At 39.2% G+C, this 17,328-nt stretch overlaps 1 protein-coding gene across 1 annotated transcript; it reads right to left on the reverse strand.

The window, feature by feature from the left end:
* Nucleotides 1–1,454: 1,454 nt before the first annotated feature.
* LOC129102868 (alpha-synuclein-like) lies at nucleotides 1,455–8,229 on the reverse strand. The gene is made up of 5 exons (XM_054613146.1): nucleotides 8,109–8,229; nucleotides 7,940–7,969; nucleotides 6,039–6,169; nucleotides 2,150–2,221; nucleotides 1,455–1,564 (listed from the first exon to the last, which is right to left on the reverse strand). The coding sequence occupies exons 1-5, from the start codon at nucleotides 8,227–8,229 to the stop codon at nucleotides 1,544–1,546; spliced, it is 375 nt and encodes a 124-aa protein (XP_054469121.1). The 3' UTR covers nucleotides 1,455–1,543.
* Between the last annotated feature and the right edge of the window lie 9,099 nt (nucleotides 8,230–17,328).

The raw sequence follows: 17,328 nt of genomic DNA on the forward strand, positions 1-17,328 counted from the left end.
AGTAGAATGCCATGTTAGTGTAGTTGTAATGCAGATGACCTTATGTCTGAACAATCACAAATAGCGACGTCAGGGCACCAAAACAATCAGAATCGTGTCTTCACAGTCCCTTTCTCTGCGTGGAGTCGCAATGAGCAGTTACAACGAGGAGCCACGCCTTCTTTTGAGTCGAAAGAGATGCTCCAGGAAAAACAACAGTTGACAGGTGTGGACAATAACAAGTAAGAATGTGGATAAGAGCATGCCTCTCTGCAGGATTCATTAGTAAGAAATGAAAGTGAAGAATAGAGAATTGGATGACTCACACTGTGTTCTCCTGGGAGTGCTGGTCTTTTTGTAAACTGTTGGGAGTGATTCACAAAGGCCATGTTTACATCTGTAGGAAAATATGGCTTTAAACATTGTTCTTGGAGACAATTCTAATTCACTAACCACTGAAATACCTGCTCTCAAGTAGTGTGGTGAAAGAAAGATTTAGTGCAGTTGTAGATGGATGGGTAGCGATCAACATTTCAAAGTGCATGTGTGGAATCTGTCTTGGTGTTAATGAAGCTGAACTGTCTCTCGGAGGAAAGAGGCTGGAGGAGTTGTTCTCAAGGACAGAACACGCCTGTCTCCTCTTTCTGTCTGCTGCTGGACGGCTGCTTACACAATCAAGGCCAACGTGTTCTATTGTAATAACACTCTGGTTTGTTCAGTTGCTACAGGCAGGATTATCACTGCATTTAAAACCAAATGTCAAAAGACATATTTCCCCCTGATGAAAAATCTTGAAAAATAACAGCGGCCTGTTATTGGTGCACATGTTTTCCCCCAGAATGCACAAAACTACAGCAACAACACAGTTTTTTCTTACTTACTTTTATTTAACACTTAACTCCAAATAAATTCATTATACAGCGTTTAAGCTGAAGTTGTTATACATGCTCTTGGTTTTCCAACAAAAAGTCCATTCAGAATGAGATATATATTTGTCACAGCAGTGATAAATTAATAAATACAATATGAATGCACAAATAGCTCAGCACTTATTAGTCCACCGCAAAATACAGCGACAGTACACGGACAAAAATAGAGAATATCATTACGCTTCCATTTCAAACAGATCACTGTAAATTGTTCATAAATATTGAGACACTTAGGTGCTTGACGTGTTGTATTTCATTGTTTGAGCAATTGACGAGTAACAAGTGACAAACAACATACATATAGACACGCACACACACACACACACACACACACACACACACACACACACACAAAAAGAGACGTTTACTCACTGTAATGACAGACGGTCACTTTCAGGACAGATGTGTAAAAGGCACACGAGTACACACACATTCACACATGATCTCCCTTTCTATACAACATTAACACACATACTGCTGTACAGACATACGTTATAACACAAACAGAAACACACACACACACATGTTGGGCACAGACTCCATAAAGGACCATAAACGAGGCACAACGGGACTTGGCAGAGCGACATGGAATGTTTCGGTCATTGATCATTGGTCTTTGATTGTGAAGCTCTCAATCAGTTGTCATCGGTGTCGTCCTGAGAGAGAAGAGGGACAAGAGGTGGGCGGTGAGTTCACTGTCCTTGAATAAAGCATCACCATACTGCATGAAAATTGAACAACCAGCTTTGGAAGAAATTAAACAGGTTTGGGAGACAATCCTAAACAAAATGTATGCAATTTATTACACATTTAGTATGACTGCCACCAAATCCAATATATAACACAATAATTCAATATTCATTTAGGCTGATTATTTCTATGCTTTCCTAGCTCCTTCACTTTAATTTTGCGAGTGAACAAAAACGAGGCCCCCCCAGGTGTTTTCAGATTATAGTGTTGTGAATTTGAGTCTCTACAATAAATAAACCAACATCAATAATTGTTAACCCTTTTGCATCCTTTTGAAAATTTGCTCTGAAGACAAAAATGACAGGATGAGAAAACATCAATAAATTTGTATTTTTATACAATTTTCCACTTTCACTGAATAATTATTTTAACCAACATCAGTCCTGATTAAAATGACTAAATATGTATTCATTTGAAAAACCTTAACCCTTCAAATGCCAGTTAATATAGTCTATTAACATAATTATAGACTTTCGCTAGTGGGTTCTTACCTCTGTAGCCTCATTAGGGTCAGTATCGACCGGTGACTCTGCCATTTCCTGAACTGCTGAGGCTTCATCACTCTGGGAACAGACAAAAAGGACAACTTTTTATTCTAACTCTGAATATGATCCAATTTTCTTTATGCATGATCTAATAGCAGTTAATGTGAAAACATGGTGACCAATTTAGGAAGCCTTTATATCCACTTCTAATTTATATTTTTTAGAGCAAACAATTGATAGAGAAAGAATTCAGCAGATGAATCTAAAATGAACAACAACAATCTTTAGTACAACCCCTAGACACATATGCATCTCCAGACCATCAGATCAACATCTGGATGCACTACCTACCATTATGCCATATTTTATGCAACATTTTAAAACACAAGTTTGAAGGTAAACAACACATAGATTGCATCCCACTCCTGCTCTGTCTACATTAGGAGACGCTTGCACTCATTCCATAATGATCATTATGATTGGTGGTCATTTGGTGGATTGCTGAGAAAAGAGACCAGGCACGAACCGCTGATGAAGAAGGGGAGGTGACGGTGTGTGTGTGTGTGTGTGTGTGTGTGTGTGTGTGTGTGTGTGTGTGTGTGTGTGTGTGTGTGTGTGTGTGTGTGTGTGTGTGTGTGTGTGTGTGTGTGTGTGTGTGTGACGTCAAGGATGCAGTGATTACATCGTCCCCTTGAACTGACCTTCCTTAATGGGGAGCGGTCACAGTGTGCTGACGTGCTCACCAGCGACTGACAGAACCTTAAACCACTTACTCCGGCTTCTACTCCTGCTGTTGCATTTAACGCCACCCATCAAGCCTCCATCTGGTCACACAGCAGAGCTAGAGACATGTGTGCTCAGGTAAAAACACACACACAAACGCACAGCTGGATCTACCAATAGACAACACCTTGTCTTTTTTACTGTGGTCAGATCAAACTTTGGCCAAAAGTTTAAGATTGAATCGCTCTTCAGGACAAATTAAATCTAAAATATCTTTATAAACAATCTTCCAAAGCAAAATCAAAGCAATACCTGACCTCCAATATGTATTGTTTTAAGGCATACATTTCCTCCCAGGGATGTGAAACAGGCAGCCTCTTTTATTGCATGTCGCTGAAAAGATCCGAGCAATAAGGTGTGTTGATGCTGAGCATTTTCTATTTCCTGTCGTGTCTCCTCCTCAGGTCCCCACCACTCGACCCACCACGCTCTTTCTCATTGTCATTTTCCTCCACTTCTACCTCTCCGGCTTTCGCTGTCTCCTGCTATGAGTCACCAGCAGCTCATGAATTGGAGAAACAACTAGATAAGGAGAATAATCAGACTCAGCATCCCACCATCCCTCTGCTTGTGTGTCTAAGTGTGTGCGTGTGTGTGTGTCAGACACCCAGGAGACAATCTTTGATGGGCTCTCTCAACCTGGCATCAATTTTTTAAATCAAATCAATATTAATGATGTTTAATGGCAGAGCCGCCTGGGAATGATGGTTAAATGAGCACAAGCTGCTGCTGTCTGCATGTCAATCCCTCGCTGGGAATACCAGGATTTTTTTTTTTTTGTCTTTAATCTGTGTATTTATTCCCTTCAGTTTGTCCACCTTATCTCCATCAGTCAGCTGACTGTGTGTCTGTTGGTCCATCTGTTTGTCTGTGCTACCTGCCAGTTTGGCTTGTCATCTTCATAATGAGGCTGATCACATTCCAGGTGGAGCTCCATCATTGTTTTATCCCTCAGGGTGAATATTAGCCATCTAGCTGCCTTTACAACGCATCCCCATAACCAGGATGAAAGGATTCAATGGCATGTTTGTGGAAAATCCTACAAGCATCTTTTGATAATGAAATCAAATGTCCGCAATGAAGGATGACACGAGTAGTGGATAAATAATTTGATTGCTTCATTAAAAGATCTGCTTGTACAGGTGTCAGATGTTGCCATTGGCAGGAGAATAATTTATGGATTTCTTTGGCATCTTCTTTTTTGTATGGTCCTTTTCACTGATCACAGCCAATTGAAGCCGAGCTAAAGACATGGGTGTGCATGTATGTGTGTGCGTGTGTGTGTGTGATGTAATTTCAAGTGTTGGTTTTGCCCAGGGAAATGTTTGATTAGCTTATCATTTCCTGCGATTCACAATGATGTAATGAGAGACGTGGGTAATTACTGGCAAATTTTTGTCGTCCCTTCGGAATTACATCCAATTTTCACACCTTAATAATCCAGATAAAAACCACAGGGTAGTGTAACGGCGATGGTTTGAAACAAAAGAAGAACAGTGTTTGTTTCAGTGTAGAAACAAAAAGTAGAGCATTAACATGAAGGCCATCTCCTGCTTTTGGTAAGTTGGTCTGTCTGAGCTGATAGGAGATGGTGTAAAGTAAAAGTGAAAATGTAGTAATTAAGGGACATTTGCTCAAAGGTTTGGTTTACATTCAAACCTGTTGAATTCTCATAAAAAAATGTGAAACTCGATCTTAAAATGTTTATGACCATGTTTACTTGCAGTCTTCTTTTTGGTGAATTGATAAGCTGTTTGGGCAACCAATTGTTGACCAGAGTATTGTCTCTCTGAAATGCTCCATTGTAGCGCTTGCTCCTCCCTCCAGAAAGCAAAGTCTGCCCTGATTGGTCAGCTAGCCCGCTCTGTTGTGATTGGTCAACGTTTCACATTTCAGAAAACTCTTCCTCCGATGCTTCAGCTCTGTCTTTCTCTTTTGTTGTTTGAGGGCCAAACTAGCCGGAGAGTTTTACGTCACTTCCGTAACATGATGACCTCATCATGTTACGGAAGTGAAGGAGAGAATTCAATGGAGCCGTTTCAGGCAGCTCATGAGCTTCTGAGGGGAAGGGTAACTCCTTTTAGGCGTGGACTTCAGGTTTTACACTCTACGGACCTTTTACATGTACAAAAATATATATAACACACTAAAGAAGAGGGAAAAGGTGGAAAAGCATAATAGGGCCACTTTAAAATATTTGCTAAATCCCCGAATTCCTAAAAAGATATGCCTGCAGTGTCAAAATATTGGCTGAAAAGAAGGAGAGGGCAAGAAAGAAGAGGATAAATGATAATCATGTTTCATGTTTGACTTGTGTCGCAGCAGTAAATTGTTTGCTACAGTAAATAACCCTCAACTCCTCCTCCTTTAGACAAATGATGGCCAGACTGACAAGACAAACAACGCTGGAAAGCTAACAATATGTAACGGCTTTCATTTCAGAGAAGAAAGACAGGCAGTAGATATGAAAAGTGATGACAAATGACTCAAGGTTAGGAGGCCATTTTGACACAGTGAAGAGTTATGGCTGGCAGCCACTGTGGAGAGATGTGCTGTGCTGCAAACAATCATTTCCAAAGATGTGTCATCAGTTTGTCGGGAAAAGTGTGTAAGAACAAGTTGCACTGATATTTTAATTCTCCTTTTTGTGTAAGGAAAATCTAATTATTTCACTTTTCTGCATATATTTTTACAGAAAACACAAACACAGATAAAAACTGTTTTTTAAATGTTTGATGGCACCTTTTTAAATCATGACACAGATTAACAGAGGACAGAGTAAATGAAGAATTAGGGAATTAGATCAAAAATGCAACAGCTAACAACTTCCGCCTGGTTCGCTGCTTTTGTGGCTGATTTCATGAGGCCACAAAAATATTCACCAATCAAAGATCAATCGGACCATAAAATTCTCACCCATGTGAGCGTACTAATGTACAGGGTGCTTTTATCAACAGAAAAATAGATCAAACTCATTAATTTTGGTACAATTTTAACCCAAATAAATCAATTACAAGTCAAAACAAACACAAATGATGGCCTAGATATATTCTAATTTCTTTAAAAAAAACAAAAACTGTTCAACTCTAAATGAAAAAAGGGTCGTCCTTACTTGTTTGGCCGGATCCTTCTTGACCAATCCGGTGGCAACGACAATGTTGCCTGCTCCCTCCACCGTTTTGTGGGCCACGGCGGTAACCCCGGTAACCACGGCTCCACCCACCTGTGACACTCCAGACACAGCTGTGGGGACGAAAAAACAGAAGAAGGGCATTTGAGGAGGGTGTATCTCTGTGAGGAATAGCATGTAAAGAAAAAATAAACATGACACATTTCTCGTAATACATGAATCCACAGTGATTGAAAGGATTTATAGATGTTAGTGAAAGATATTGACAGGAAATAGAAATGACTACTACCTTACTTTAATGCTCGACATCATGCTGCATTGATTGAATACTAATACTAACACATTGCTTAGTTTGACCTGATGGATGTGCTAAAGGAACAACCACAAAGGCAGGAAATCTAGATTTTTTTTCATTTGGAAACATGAACGTGCACAAATAATCCTACGCTAATCTAACAATTAGGTTTCCAACCAGTTCATTTACCAGTGCTTGTTTCTATTGCCACATAACCCATAAATGTGTTGAATTGAACATGTTTTATTCTTATAAATGTATTTGTAGATAAAGGTTGTGCTTTTTCCTCTTTTAGTCTCATGTTATAAATAGTGCTATTGCTTCAAAAAAGGATATTGTAACACTGAGATACATTGAAATGAAAGTTGTTATGTTAAATATTTGGTGGAGCTACATTTTGCATTACAATAGCTGGAGTAATGCTTCTAGTTGGAACGCCCTACAGAGCAATTTAAGACTGGATCACCAGGGAACAGCCTGGAGGCACTTCCCTTTCATAGACCTGACTGAGTTTCGCCCCGCCTTTTACTGTCTGAGCAATGCATTGTTGTGTGATGTGTGATTTTGCATTTTCAGTACATCTACATACTTCTCTTTCTTGTGACTTTTCTTTCAACATTAACTGTTTTGGAAAGATGTGGTGTAAAATATACATTTTCTTTTAATTCAGTGAGGCGTCATTCATAAATTGAGGTCCAAACTGTCAATAAGCATAGATATTCTCTTGATATATATCCATTAAGAAGAAAGCTGCTTAATTGAGGGTCGCTCTACATGTGACAAATGTATTATCATCAGTGGTTCCCAACCTGTGGATCTCGGCTCTAACAATGGTTCACAAGTTAAATTCGAAGGGACGCAAGATTATTAGCAGTATCAGATTACAGCAAAACACATATACAACCAGCGACACGTGGTCACAAGTAAATAGCTTTATTTAAGGGGACAACCAGCCCCATAAGGTTGTGAATACTCTGCACTGCATGGTGGAGTGCATCCACACGTAATAATTAATCACAACTAAGCTGCACTTTGCTATAAAGGCATCATATCCGCCTATGTGGACCTCCTGAGAGCAGATTATCAGATCATAGGCATAATGTATAGGCTGCCTGGTACCACTGAGAAAAAAAAAGATACCCTTCCTCCATTAGTCGCTAGGACACTCTGTATAACCACAGTTTGAAAAACACTCACTTTACTCGTGGCTATGTTACAACAATACAGTCAATCCCCTGGATGCCTATAACAGGAAGTCCCCCCTCGGCTTCTCTGCTTGTTATGTATGACAAATGGCAGGGCCTGGGCCCATGGGGTGGGGGGGGGGGGGGGGGGTGTCAGGCAGGTTTTGTTTGTTGAATAAGACGTTGAAATATGACACCTGCAGAGTTACAGTTCATCTCTCTTACTGACCCTCCTCCAGATCCAGTGAGATTACTCTTTTGTGCTTTTATGTCAGAGATCTATTGTGTAAAAGAGGCAGCCGAGTTCACAAAATGTGAATATTAAAACACTATAGATTTCCTTCAGAGCAACAAGAGAACGGAACAGATGCATAAAAGGCATGAATTAAAATATATAATGTTACCTGTTGTGACTCCATCCTTTGTTTTGGTACCTGAAAGGATGCAGGTGAAGCTCAATTAGTCAAAAATATGATCAGTGCACACATGATAATACAAAAATGCACTCATTCAGGCTCAGATGAGAGTGTTTGTGTTATAGTAACGATTTGAACATATTCATAAAGCACCCACCGACGAACATAACCCCATCTTTCGTCATCTCGGCTGCTCCAGTCATCCCCTGCTTGGTTTTCTCCGCCGCCGCCACGACCCCATCCCTGGCTCTAGAGAAACCCTTCTTGAACGCGTCCATGGCTGCTCGATTTGGCTTTTCCAAATTATAACGCGCACACAGCTGTGTGGATGTCAAACAAACAAACAAACAAAAAAAACAGGCGCAAATGAGAAGGCATACAAACGATGCCACCGCCCTACTTTTCTCTCTCTGGCATTTTTTATTTTTTTTATCAAGCCAATATCAACGTATGAAAAATTGTTTGAGCAGTTGATAGAAGCAGCACTGCTCCGAGAAAAAAAATAAAAAAAATCCCACCTGTAGGAACTGGTTACAGCCCAACAGGGAAACCATGAATGGATTTACTATTCATTTAAATTGAAAGAAACTGGTATATTGCAATGCGATAAGAAGATCAAATACTGCTATAGCTGCTATTCATATAATAATAAAGGATATTAAAACATTTATTCTAAGAGAACAAGAAATAAGAGATCTGCGGTCCACGCACCTGTTCGCTTCAACTTCCTTAACGCCGAGAATGTGATGAGTCTTCCGGGATGACAGCGGAGATTCCCCCAAAGGGCTGTAAAACCGGTTTATTCTCTTACAAACTACAACTCCTCTCAAACACGACGTGTGTATGTGTGTGTGTGTGTGTGTGTGTGTGTGTGTGTGTGTGTGTGTGTGTGTGTGTGTGTGTGTGTGTGTGTGTGTGTGTGTGTGTGTGCTTGTCTTCCCAACAGACAGACGCTCCACAGGTTTGACAGACGCCTCCTACGCCTCGGTGATGGAGAAAGAGCGATTAAACCGCGTGATGCTGATGCGAGAGAAGAGATGCTCTCTCTCTCTCTCTCTCTCTCTCTCTCTCTCTCTCTCTCACACACACACACACACACACACACACACACACACACACACACACACACACACACACACACACACACACACACACACACACACACACACACACATACAGATTACGTAGCTCTTTCTGTACGTGGGTTGCCCACAGCATGTAGGTGCAGCAGGCTCTCTTAAAAGCTGAATGCATCTGCGGCTAAACTACTAATTAGTGACAGTGTAATTGTGCAAAATAACACTACTGGGCTGATGATCACTGTTGTAATGTGTGTTAGATGTTAACTCCAGCTGCAGAGGAATCTTTTGTATTGTAGCCAAAATCAAAAGGTCATGTTGGAGTTGGCTTGTCAGCTATTGGTTACAATAGCTGACAAGCTCAATGTTTTTACTATGATGTTTTTACTATGATGTTTTTGATTTAAAGAACACACATTTTAATATTCATATCGTAAAAATGATTTTTTTAATGAAGGGTTTATGAGAAATTAAAATCCTTTATTCATTTCTTATTTCACAATTATTACTGCTGGCTTAGTAGAAAGTGAGAAACCCTTAAGCATTTTGTAATGGATTACAAACATTTATATCTTCAATATTATCAAAAAGAAAGGAATACAACCTGGCAAAGCCAAAGTCATTCTTATTAATGGCTTGTAACTGAGTTATAACGCTTAAGCAATCAAGGCTGCAGTTATAAATGTTGATAAGTCATTAATAATGAGATTTTAATTGGCAGTGGTAAGTTTTAATACGTTGGTGATTAATGAATTTCCTTACAGATTGCCTCTTTTCTAATATAGTTAAAAGGAATCTTTACAACATAGCAACATCTCTGTTAGTAAATTATGTATAAGCCCTGTATAAAGGCCTTATGAGAAAGTGGTACCATATGGTAAACCTATTACCATTTGTTAATGGGCAAACAACATTTGTAACATTATTACCAAATGTTAAGGACACATGGAGATTTTTCTTACCCATGCAATCTCAAGTTTGTTAATGACTTTAGTGGATTTATACAGCATTAGCAAATTACTGATCAACCTTTAATGAAGCCATTAGTTACAACTGTACTTGTCTTTATGGTTTGTTTGATGGGATGATTTAGGTCAGATACTCTTTTCATTTCTTGTGACATTTTCTCCTGTGTCTTCCATGTCTCATTTCCACTAAGTCTGATTCCCTATGTTAAAGAGCTCCTGTATATTTGGGGTTATTTGCATGTCAGGTGTGTGTTTCATAAATCTAACCATCTAGGCAAACATTTATGGAAATTCATCCACAGTGGTGGTGGAAAAATGTTTTTCTAGTTTAATCGTAATGTGATACATATCTAAAGTGCTTTGCATAGTGCATTAAAAATATACAAAAGAAAAAACGAGTATTTTTGCAATGTGTCCTCATTTGGATAATATACACACAAAATACGCAAATGATAGCATGAAAACGGTATGGTACGTAAACTGTGGTTAAAGAATGGTTGGATTTAGGACATTTCTATACTGGGCTGGTAAAGAAAGCACTGAAGGACATTGTAAGGACATGCATTCACACTGAAAACTGCTCGAGTGATGTGTCACTCCTTTCAAATTCTGGACGATGTTAAGGGGTTCCACTTTCATCCATGCATACGTTTTGAACAGGAAAGGGCTGCATTTTTTTTTTTACATTTCTTTTGTTTTTCATAATATAGAAAAATCATGTTTTTACTCCAACAGATGACCACTAAGTAACTTGGATGTTTTTGAAAGGCTGTAATCAACTTAAGAACTTTTTATCAGTGTTGCTTTAGGGATGATGTCAGAGTGTCTGTTGGTGGGTTGATCCAGCACTTTGGTCCAGGCTGAAATATCGCAACAACTAATGAATAGATCCTGGTCCCCAGAGGAATCCATGATGACTTTGGTGATCCCCTGCTTATTCATCAATCTGGTATATTTTACAGCGAGCTTACAGTGTCCGTGGTGTGTCTGTAAACTCTTACTCTTTATGACAGCCAATTATTGATCCAAAACCATCAGGAGTTTACTTATGCTTTTCATACATCTCGTCTGATGTAGAATTTCAATTCCACTCAGCTCAATGTGGCTTTACTGGCATAAACGTGACCCACAAACACAAGGTCGGTGGTTCGAACCCCTCTACAGGCAACATGCCGAGGTGTCCTTGAGCGAGACACCTAACCCCAAAATTGCTCCCCGGGCGCTTCATTGCAGCCCACTGCTCCTCCGGGATGGGTCAAATGCAGAGAACCGAATTTCCCCATTGTGGGACTAATAAAGGCTTAATATTGATTTGAATATCTTTAATTGTTTGCCTCCGATGAGTTGGGATACAAATATTTCCTGTAGCATTTAACAAATGTAAAAGGCTTTGCTTATTAAACTTGAGAGGGTAAATAAAACGATGATAGCGTTATTTGAATTATCCCCCTGAAAGACACAGGGCGATATGGTGGAAGCACTAAGAAATCATTATCTTCCTGAATGTTACCCATTGAACTCAGCGCTGGAGCTGGCATCTCCTTCTTGAGAAACCAGATGGCCTTAACACTTTCCCCACCAATCTGTATCTCTCTAGTAGCCTATTCTCTCCACTCGGAGCCCCAGTCCCTTCCAAAGTCTGTTGCTATGTTTTCTGCCTGTGAATCACCATCCACTATGAATATCCACAGCCAATGTCATGGAAACGTGGCCAGTAGGCCTAGTTGCCAAAATACTAATCTGACAAACAGTTAGGCTAAAACTAGACTGAGTGACATGGGCTATCTTTTGGATCAAACGCTGCAAAACCCCACCTGCTGGCAGCAGAAAGAAATTCGTAGGAATTTAGAAATGATTGGCCACTTTTGGATAAGGCTAATGCATGACAAAAAACATTATCATTGTTGTTATCTATCATACAATGTAATGCCAATGGATAGCAGTCTCGTTTCAAAATTCTGTTTCTTTAAAAGCGCTTTGCTCAGAGGTCAAAATGTGTGGATAACTCGTGAAGGAAGACTCTTTATTGGCTTCCCTTCCAAGATGGTACCTGGTCAAGAACAGACTTTACAGTATCTCAAGCATCGGTTTGAGAGGATTAACGTTACCAAACATGACAGCAGCAGGAAAATGCGGCGGAATAAGGAGACTGAGCAGCTACACAGGTATGTGCCAAAACGGATTATCACCTGTGTAATTTTCTTGTTTTGCACTTGTCTAAGGTAGTTGTTACCCTCAGTTTTCCACCTAAAATACCACTAAAGATTAGCTAGCTAATGGAATAGAAGTTGTAGTCTATGTGGAAGGCCTAGTGTGCATATACAGTATATTGGCAATTCTGTATGTTTTGTCTTTTGTATTAACAGTTGTAGAAACTCTACAGTGTGTGACAAATTGTAAGCCAATGCAAATTCACAACACCCATAAATTCAATTTATATCGTTGTAAAGGCTGTAAAGGCACTTCTGTATTTAATAATCCATGTTGAGTTTAACTACTGCAATCACAAATACATTTTTTAAGAAGACAGAAGTAATTACAATGTCTGTCTTTGTAACTTTAACCCTAATCATAATATGAGCTTAAACACATTTTTTTTAATTTAGTTTAACTATGGAAAATAGTCAGCACCACGCAGGGCTATTTTAAGTATGCTAAACATTTATTGATTTGCTGTTTGTAGCTTGGTAGGAAGCAGTGATCCTGATGTTTTTAGCATTTAAGATAACACTGAGTAAAGACACACAGAAAATCACCTATACTAACATTTTAGAACTAAATAATGAAGTCAAACAGTAACCTGAATCATTATCATGGAGAGGAGCATCCATCAATTAAATACACAGATGACTAAATGATGTGGGAAATCTTGGGTAACCCACGTGTTTTGACATTTGATTTATTTCTGTCTGCTGCTCAAGCAATGGGACGGATTTGTATGAAAATACAATGCCTGTTATGTATTCAAATGCTCACAATATCGCAAGGCCGAGTCCTCATTGTGCTGTCAATCACATGCTAGAGAGCGCGGCCATTATGGCCCCATGTCATTTGTCACCATAGCTACAGAGGACCGTCCGGCTCATTACTGGGTGTGCTGGTGAGCCTCAGGGTCAGTGCGATGCAGCGGCAGCACACAGCCGCCCACAGGCTCATTTACAGGACCTGATGGATCACACATTATGTAGCATCCGCCTTTCTTCAGATTAATGCGCGTAGAAATCCTGTAATCCTCCCAGTGGTCTGGATGAGTGTTTAAGTCACATATGCAGCACATTTAATGCTGGCTATTTGTGTTTTAATTGTGGTTCTGGAGGAGAGGGCTCTCTCTTTTGATTTTTCTTTTGTGGATATTGATTAAATCCTGTAAACTTGTTGATATTGATTTAAATGCTGTGAGGCAGCATGAAATTCAATCTCAAAATATGAATTATTTCAATATTATTTTGTTGAACTGGTTTCTGTCGTCTGTCGGTATTTGATTTGACCACACTGTAAAAACATAGGAACAGAGAGGAGACAGAAATAGATAAAAAAGACAGACAAATAGCATTTGGAAATGGCCTGAGTAAGGTCAAATGGCTTTTAAATTAGATATAGTACTGGAGCCATTGTTGTGGAATATATATTTAAAATGACCGTAACTCACACATGATACACACACACACACACACACACACACACACACACACACACACACACACACACACACACACACACACACACACACACACACACACACACACACACACACACACACACATTTGTGTACTAATGCCGACAGATTGTCTCACATCTGTGGTGATTCATTTAGGCTACTTTTAGCTAACAAGTTTAACCATTTACTTCATATTTAGCTGTTTTAACATTTATCTTGGCTATCTATTTCAGTCATTTAGTCATTCAATTAGCTGTCTATTTCCACTGTTTATCCATTATATTTAGCTTTTGTTCCTCTACTTACTTGCTTTTCAAACCCTCTTAGTTGTATCAAGGTATTCTAGCTGACTCAATATGTGGCCATTCTTTAAATATACATTTTCTTTCATCAAATGTATAGAGCTGCTGCATCTTTCCACGTTTATACTCACTGGCAAACAACCAATAATTCGTTGGTCTACATTATTCAGCCAGACAATCAGATCTTAACTTTGTGCTCATCTCATGCATATTTGCTGCCATGGACAGTGAACATTAACTCTCAGATATCATCCATAAATGGTGGCTTTCACTTAAACGAATGACTCAGTATCCGTGACTCTGATCTGTTACTGATTTATTTTTTCTCTAGAAAAAAAAAAGAGTGAAAAACAGGTCTGATACTGAGCCAGCAGTTGTCTATAAGAGTTTTTTCAGCTGAACGTGTGATGCCTTTTACCACTTTAAACCATTTTATTTAATAAATCACTCCATTACTGCCCTCCATACACGTAATGCAATAATGAGTGTCATTTCTCACAGATCCTGGTATTTTCTTTCCGTTTGTAGGTCGGATAGGGCAGGAGTCCCAATAAAAGCAATATCATTTATCTCACTGTCAGCTGGACTACAGATCGTTACGTTCGGCTCATTTTCTCCAACATGCCATACCACCATAAATCATTTTGATGATAAAAAATGACTGTTACAGGTTTGTTACAGTTATCATTGAACAGTGGTCAAGGTAGTAGATTAAAGCCTGTCATGTCCATTGGGCGGCTTATAGAGAGGTGTGTTGTGTAAATGCAGGTTCTTTTTATCGACGATGTCGATCAATAATGAACAATCCATAACAACATGCTGCTAGTTAATCACAGCAAGCCCACTTGAAAAATTCATTCAAAGTTTTTAATTATTGAAAAATACTCATTTCTTTTTTGTGTTTCTCTCTCATGTAACTCTCTCTAAATGACCACCCTCAATGAATCACCATTGAGACCGATAACTTACTATGAGTCATAAAAACCTCATCTCACAATAATTTATTCAGAAAAGTTCAGAATGTTTAGCTTTGTACAAGTTGCTTTAAAGAAGGCTCTGCCATGATTTGCACGTCTATAATACAGTTTGCAGATTAAGGTTTTTAAATCTTCTTCTGTCACAACTGACCACAGTGCTGTCAGGGCATTGCAGTGTGTGCATTAAATGACACAGTCTGGTGCTGCACAGTAACCAGTGAGGCATAAAAAGGCTCATATGGAGAAAGACGCATCAAAACCTACATATGACTGTGCAGCTCTGCTCTGCTGTCACCGCTGGTTCACAAAGTAATTGCTATTTCTTCTATGTGTGTGTGTGGGGGTGAGTGTGTGGGTGAGTGTGCATAGAGATCCGAACTTTGCTGTGAAACTTTTATTATTTCTTAAGTCTGGCCTCATTAAAGATGGACTGACTGAGATCTAATGTTGCCAAAACATCGAGTCTGAGGGACTATCTTAAAATTATACATATAATGAAATGAAACAAATAATAAACCTATTTTAATATAATAAAAGCCTTATGCCATTGTGTCTACTCTCTGCTACTAATTATAATGCTAATGATGCAATTTCAGGTGTGTAGCACCAAACTACCATTAAATGCAGTAAATGCAAGTGTCATAGTGCCACCTACTGCAGGATGTATGCTATAGCTGGTCAAACCCACTGACCCCGGCGAAGGGAAAACCAGAGATATTAAAAGCATTCGATCTCTCAGATACAGAAAGCCGTAACTCTGAATGCATTTGAATCCCTTTAGAAGTCACATTGTCAGATTTATGATGGTCTTGGAGAGGAAAAGGAAGCCTTGAGAGTGCACTTCAGACCAGTGCTCTGAAGACGTTCAGAAATCTATGAATTTGATTAACATAAACATCTCGGTGATAAAATATTTCAAGGAGATTTAGGCTGCCAGGAAAAAAACTAAAATCAACAGCTGCTCAGAAAACATTTTCTGTGGCTTCAAATATGGAGCTAATACGCCCATTGTGCAAATTCTGAGCTCCTGCAACACACAAAACAACCATCATAATTTCGTATCATCTAAACACACACTGCTACATTGCATTGTCCTCTTCTAGGATACTATTTTGTTTGTTTAGGATGAAACATTTTAAGCTTTTCTTCTAAATTGTGTCTCAACAACACATTTTCTTTTATTTTGTCCATTCCAATAATGGCTCACTGCCTCTCACTCCCACGACATTGATCTGGACATTGTCCATGCTTTGAATCATCAGACACGTTGCAGACCGTGGAGGAGACATGGCTGTTTGTGAGTTAGTCACTCCTTAGTTACTCCTTGGGCGTTGTTGGATCATAGATCTGAAAGTGGGTGCAGCAATATGTGAAAAGGGGATCATCCGTATTGCCTCTGTGCCTTTCCTAAGTGAAATGCATCTACATCGCAGAGTATGTAGTCTTGATCACCATGAGAGGGATGATCGCTAGTTTGAGTTTGTACTAGAATCATTTATTTCTCTTTTTTTTTTCTGTAAAATGCGCAAATGTGACTCCCTGATGATCTTCCACCACAACTACATTTAAATAACGATAGAATGCACTGAATACTTTTTTTTGGTAGCTGATCCATGAAACTAAAATACTCTGTAAAGTGTGCTGTGATACAAAGTGTTGCAGCTTTTCCTTATCATAATGAATAGTCTATGGATAGACTGTGGGCAGTTGGTAAAGCCCACGTTGTTATTTTAAGCTTTATAGATTGCAATTTCCTTGAGCCACTGAAGCCAACTGTTTTCTTAATATATTGTTCTGTGAGTCATATACAATAGCTGGTTTGACTAATTTCACCCACTATAGGATTGTCTTCAGGGAGTGAAACCAGTGACTAAGTCAAGATAATTACACTGGTGGGGTGATACTCAGAGCAGCCCTCATCTTACGCAATATTTCTTCAAATCACGTTTGTTTTATTCCCCTCCTACCTAACAATGGCCTTCTGGTTTCACTAGTGAAAGTCTCATGCAGTTATTCTTTATTCCAGATGGTATCGCTTAAACAGCTGTATTAGTACAATTTTTAGGACCTGGCGTTTACCACCTGGACGTTCTCAGCCTCACAGATTTAGTCAGTTCTGTATATTTTTCCTGTAGGATGCCTGTGTTTTTATGGCTTTGACCCAGTTTTTCTATTGAGGTCAAATGGAAATCTCTGTGTCTTAAACAAAACTGACATTTTTTTCATGATGCATGGCTTTCCTCGTAACATGGTTTTATTAAACGCCTGCATTCAGAGGGGAAATGTTCACTAGATGGCGCCAAAAGATACTTAAACAGCAGACAGTGTCACAAATCTGAGAAGTGTGTCACCACATATGCAGACTTTAAAGTGAATTTTGGCACTTTTGAGAT

The sequence above is a fragment of the Anoplopoma fimbria genome, chromosome 14 (assembly GCF_027596085.1).
Source record: "Anoplopoma fimbria isolate UVic2021 breed Golden Eagle Sablefish chromosome 14, Afim_UVic_2022, whole genome shotgun sequence".
NCBI classification, from domain to species: Eukaryota; Metazoa; Chordata; class Actinopteri; order Perciformes; family Anoplopomatidae; genus Anoplopoma; species Anoplopoma fimbria.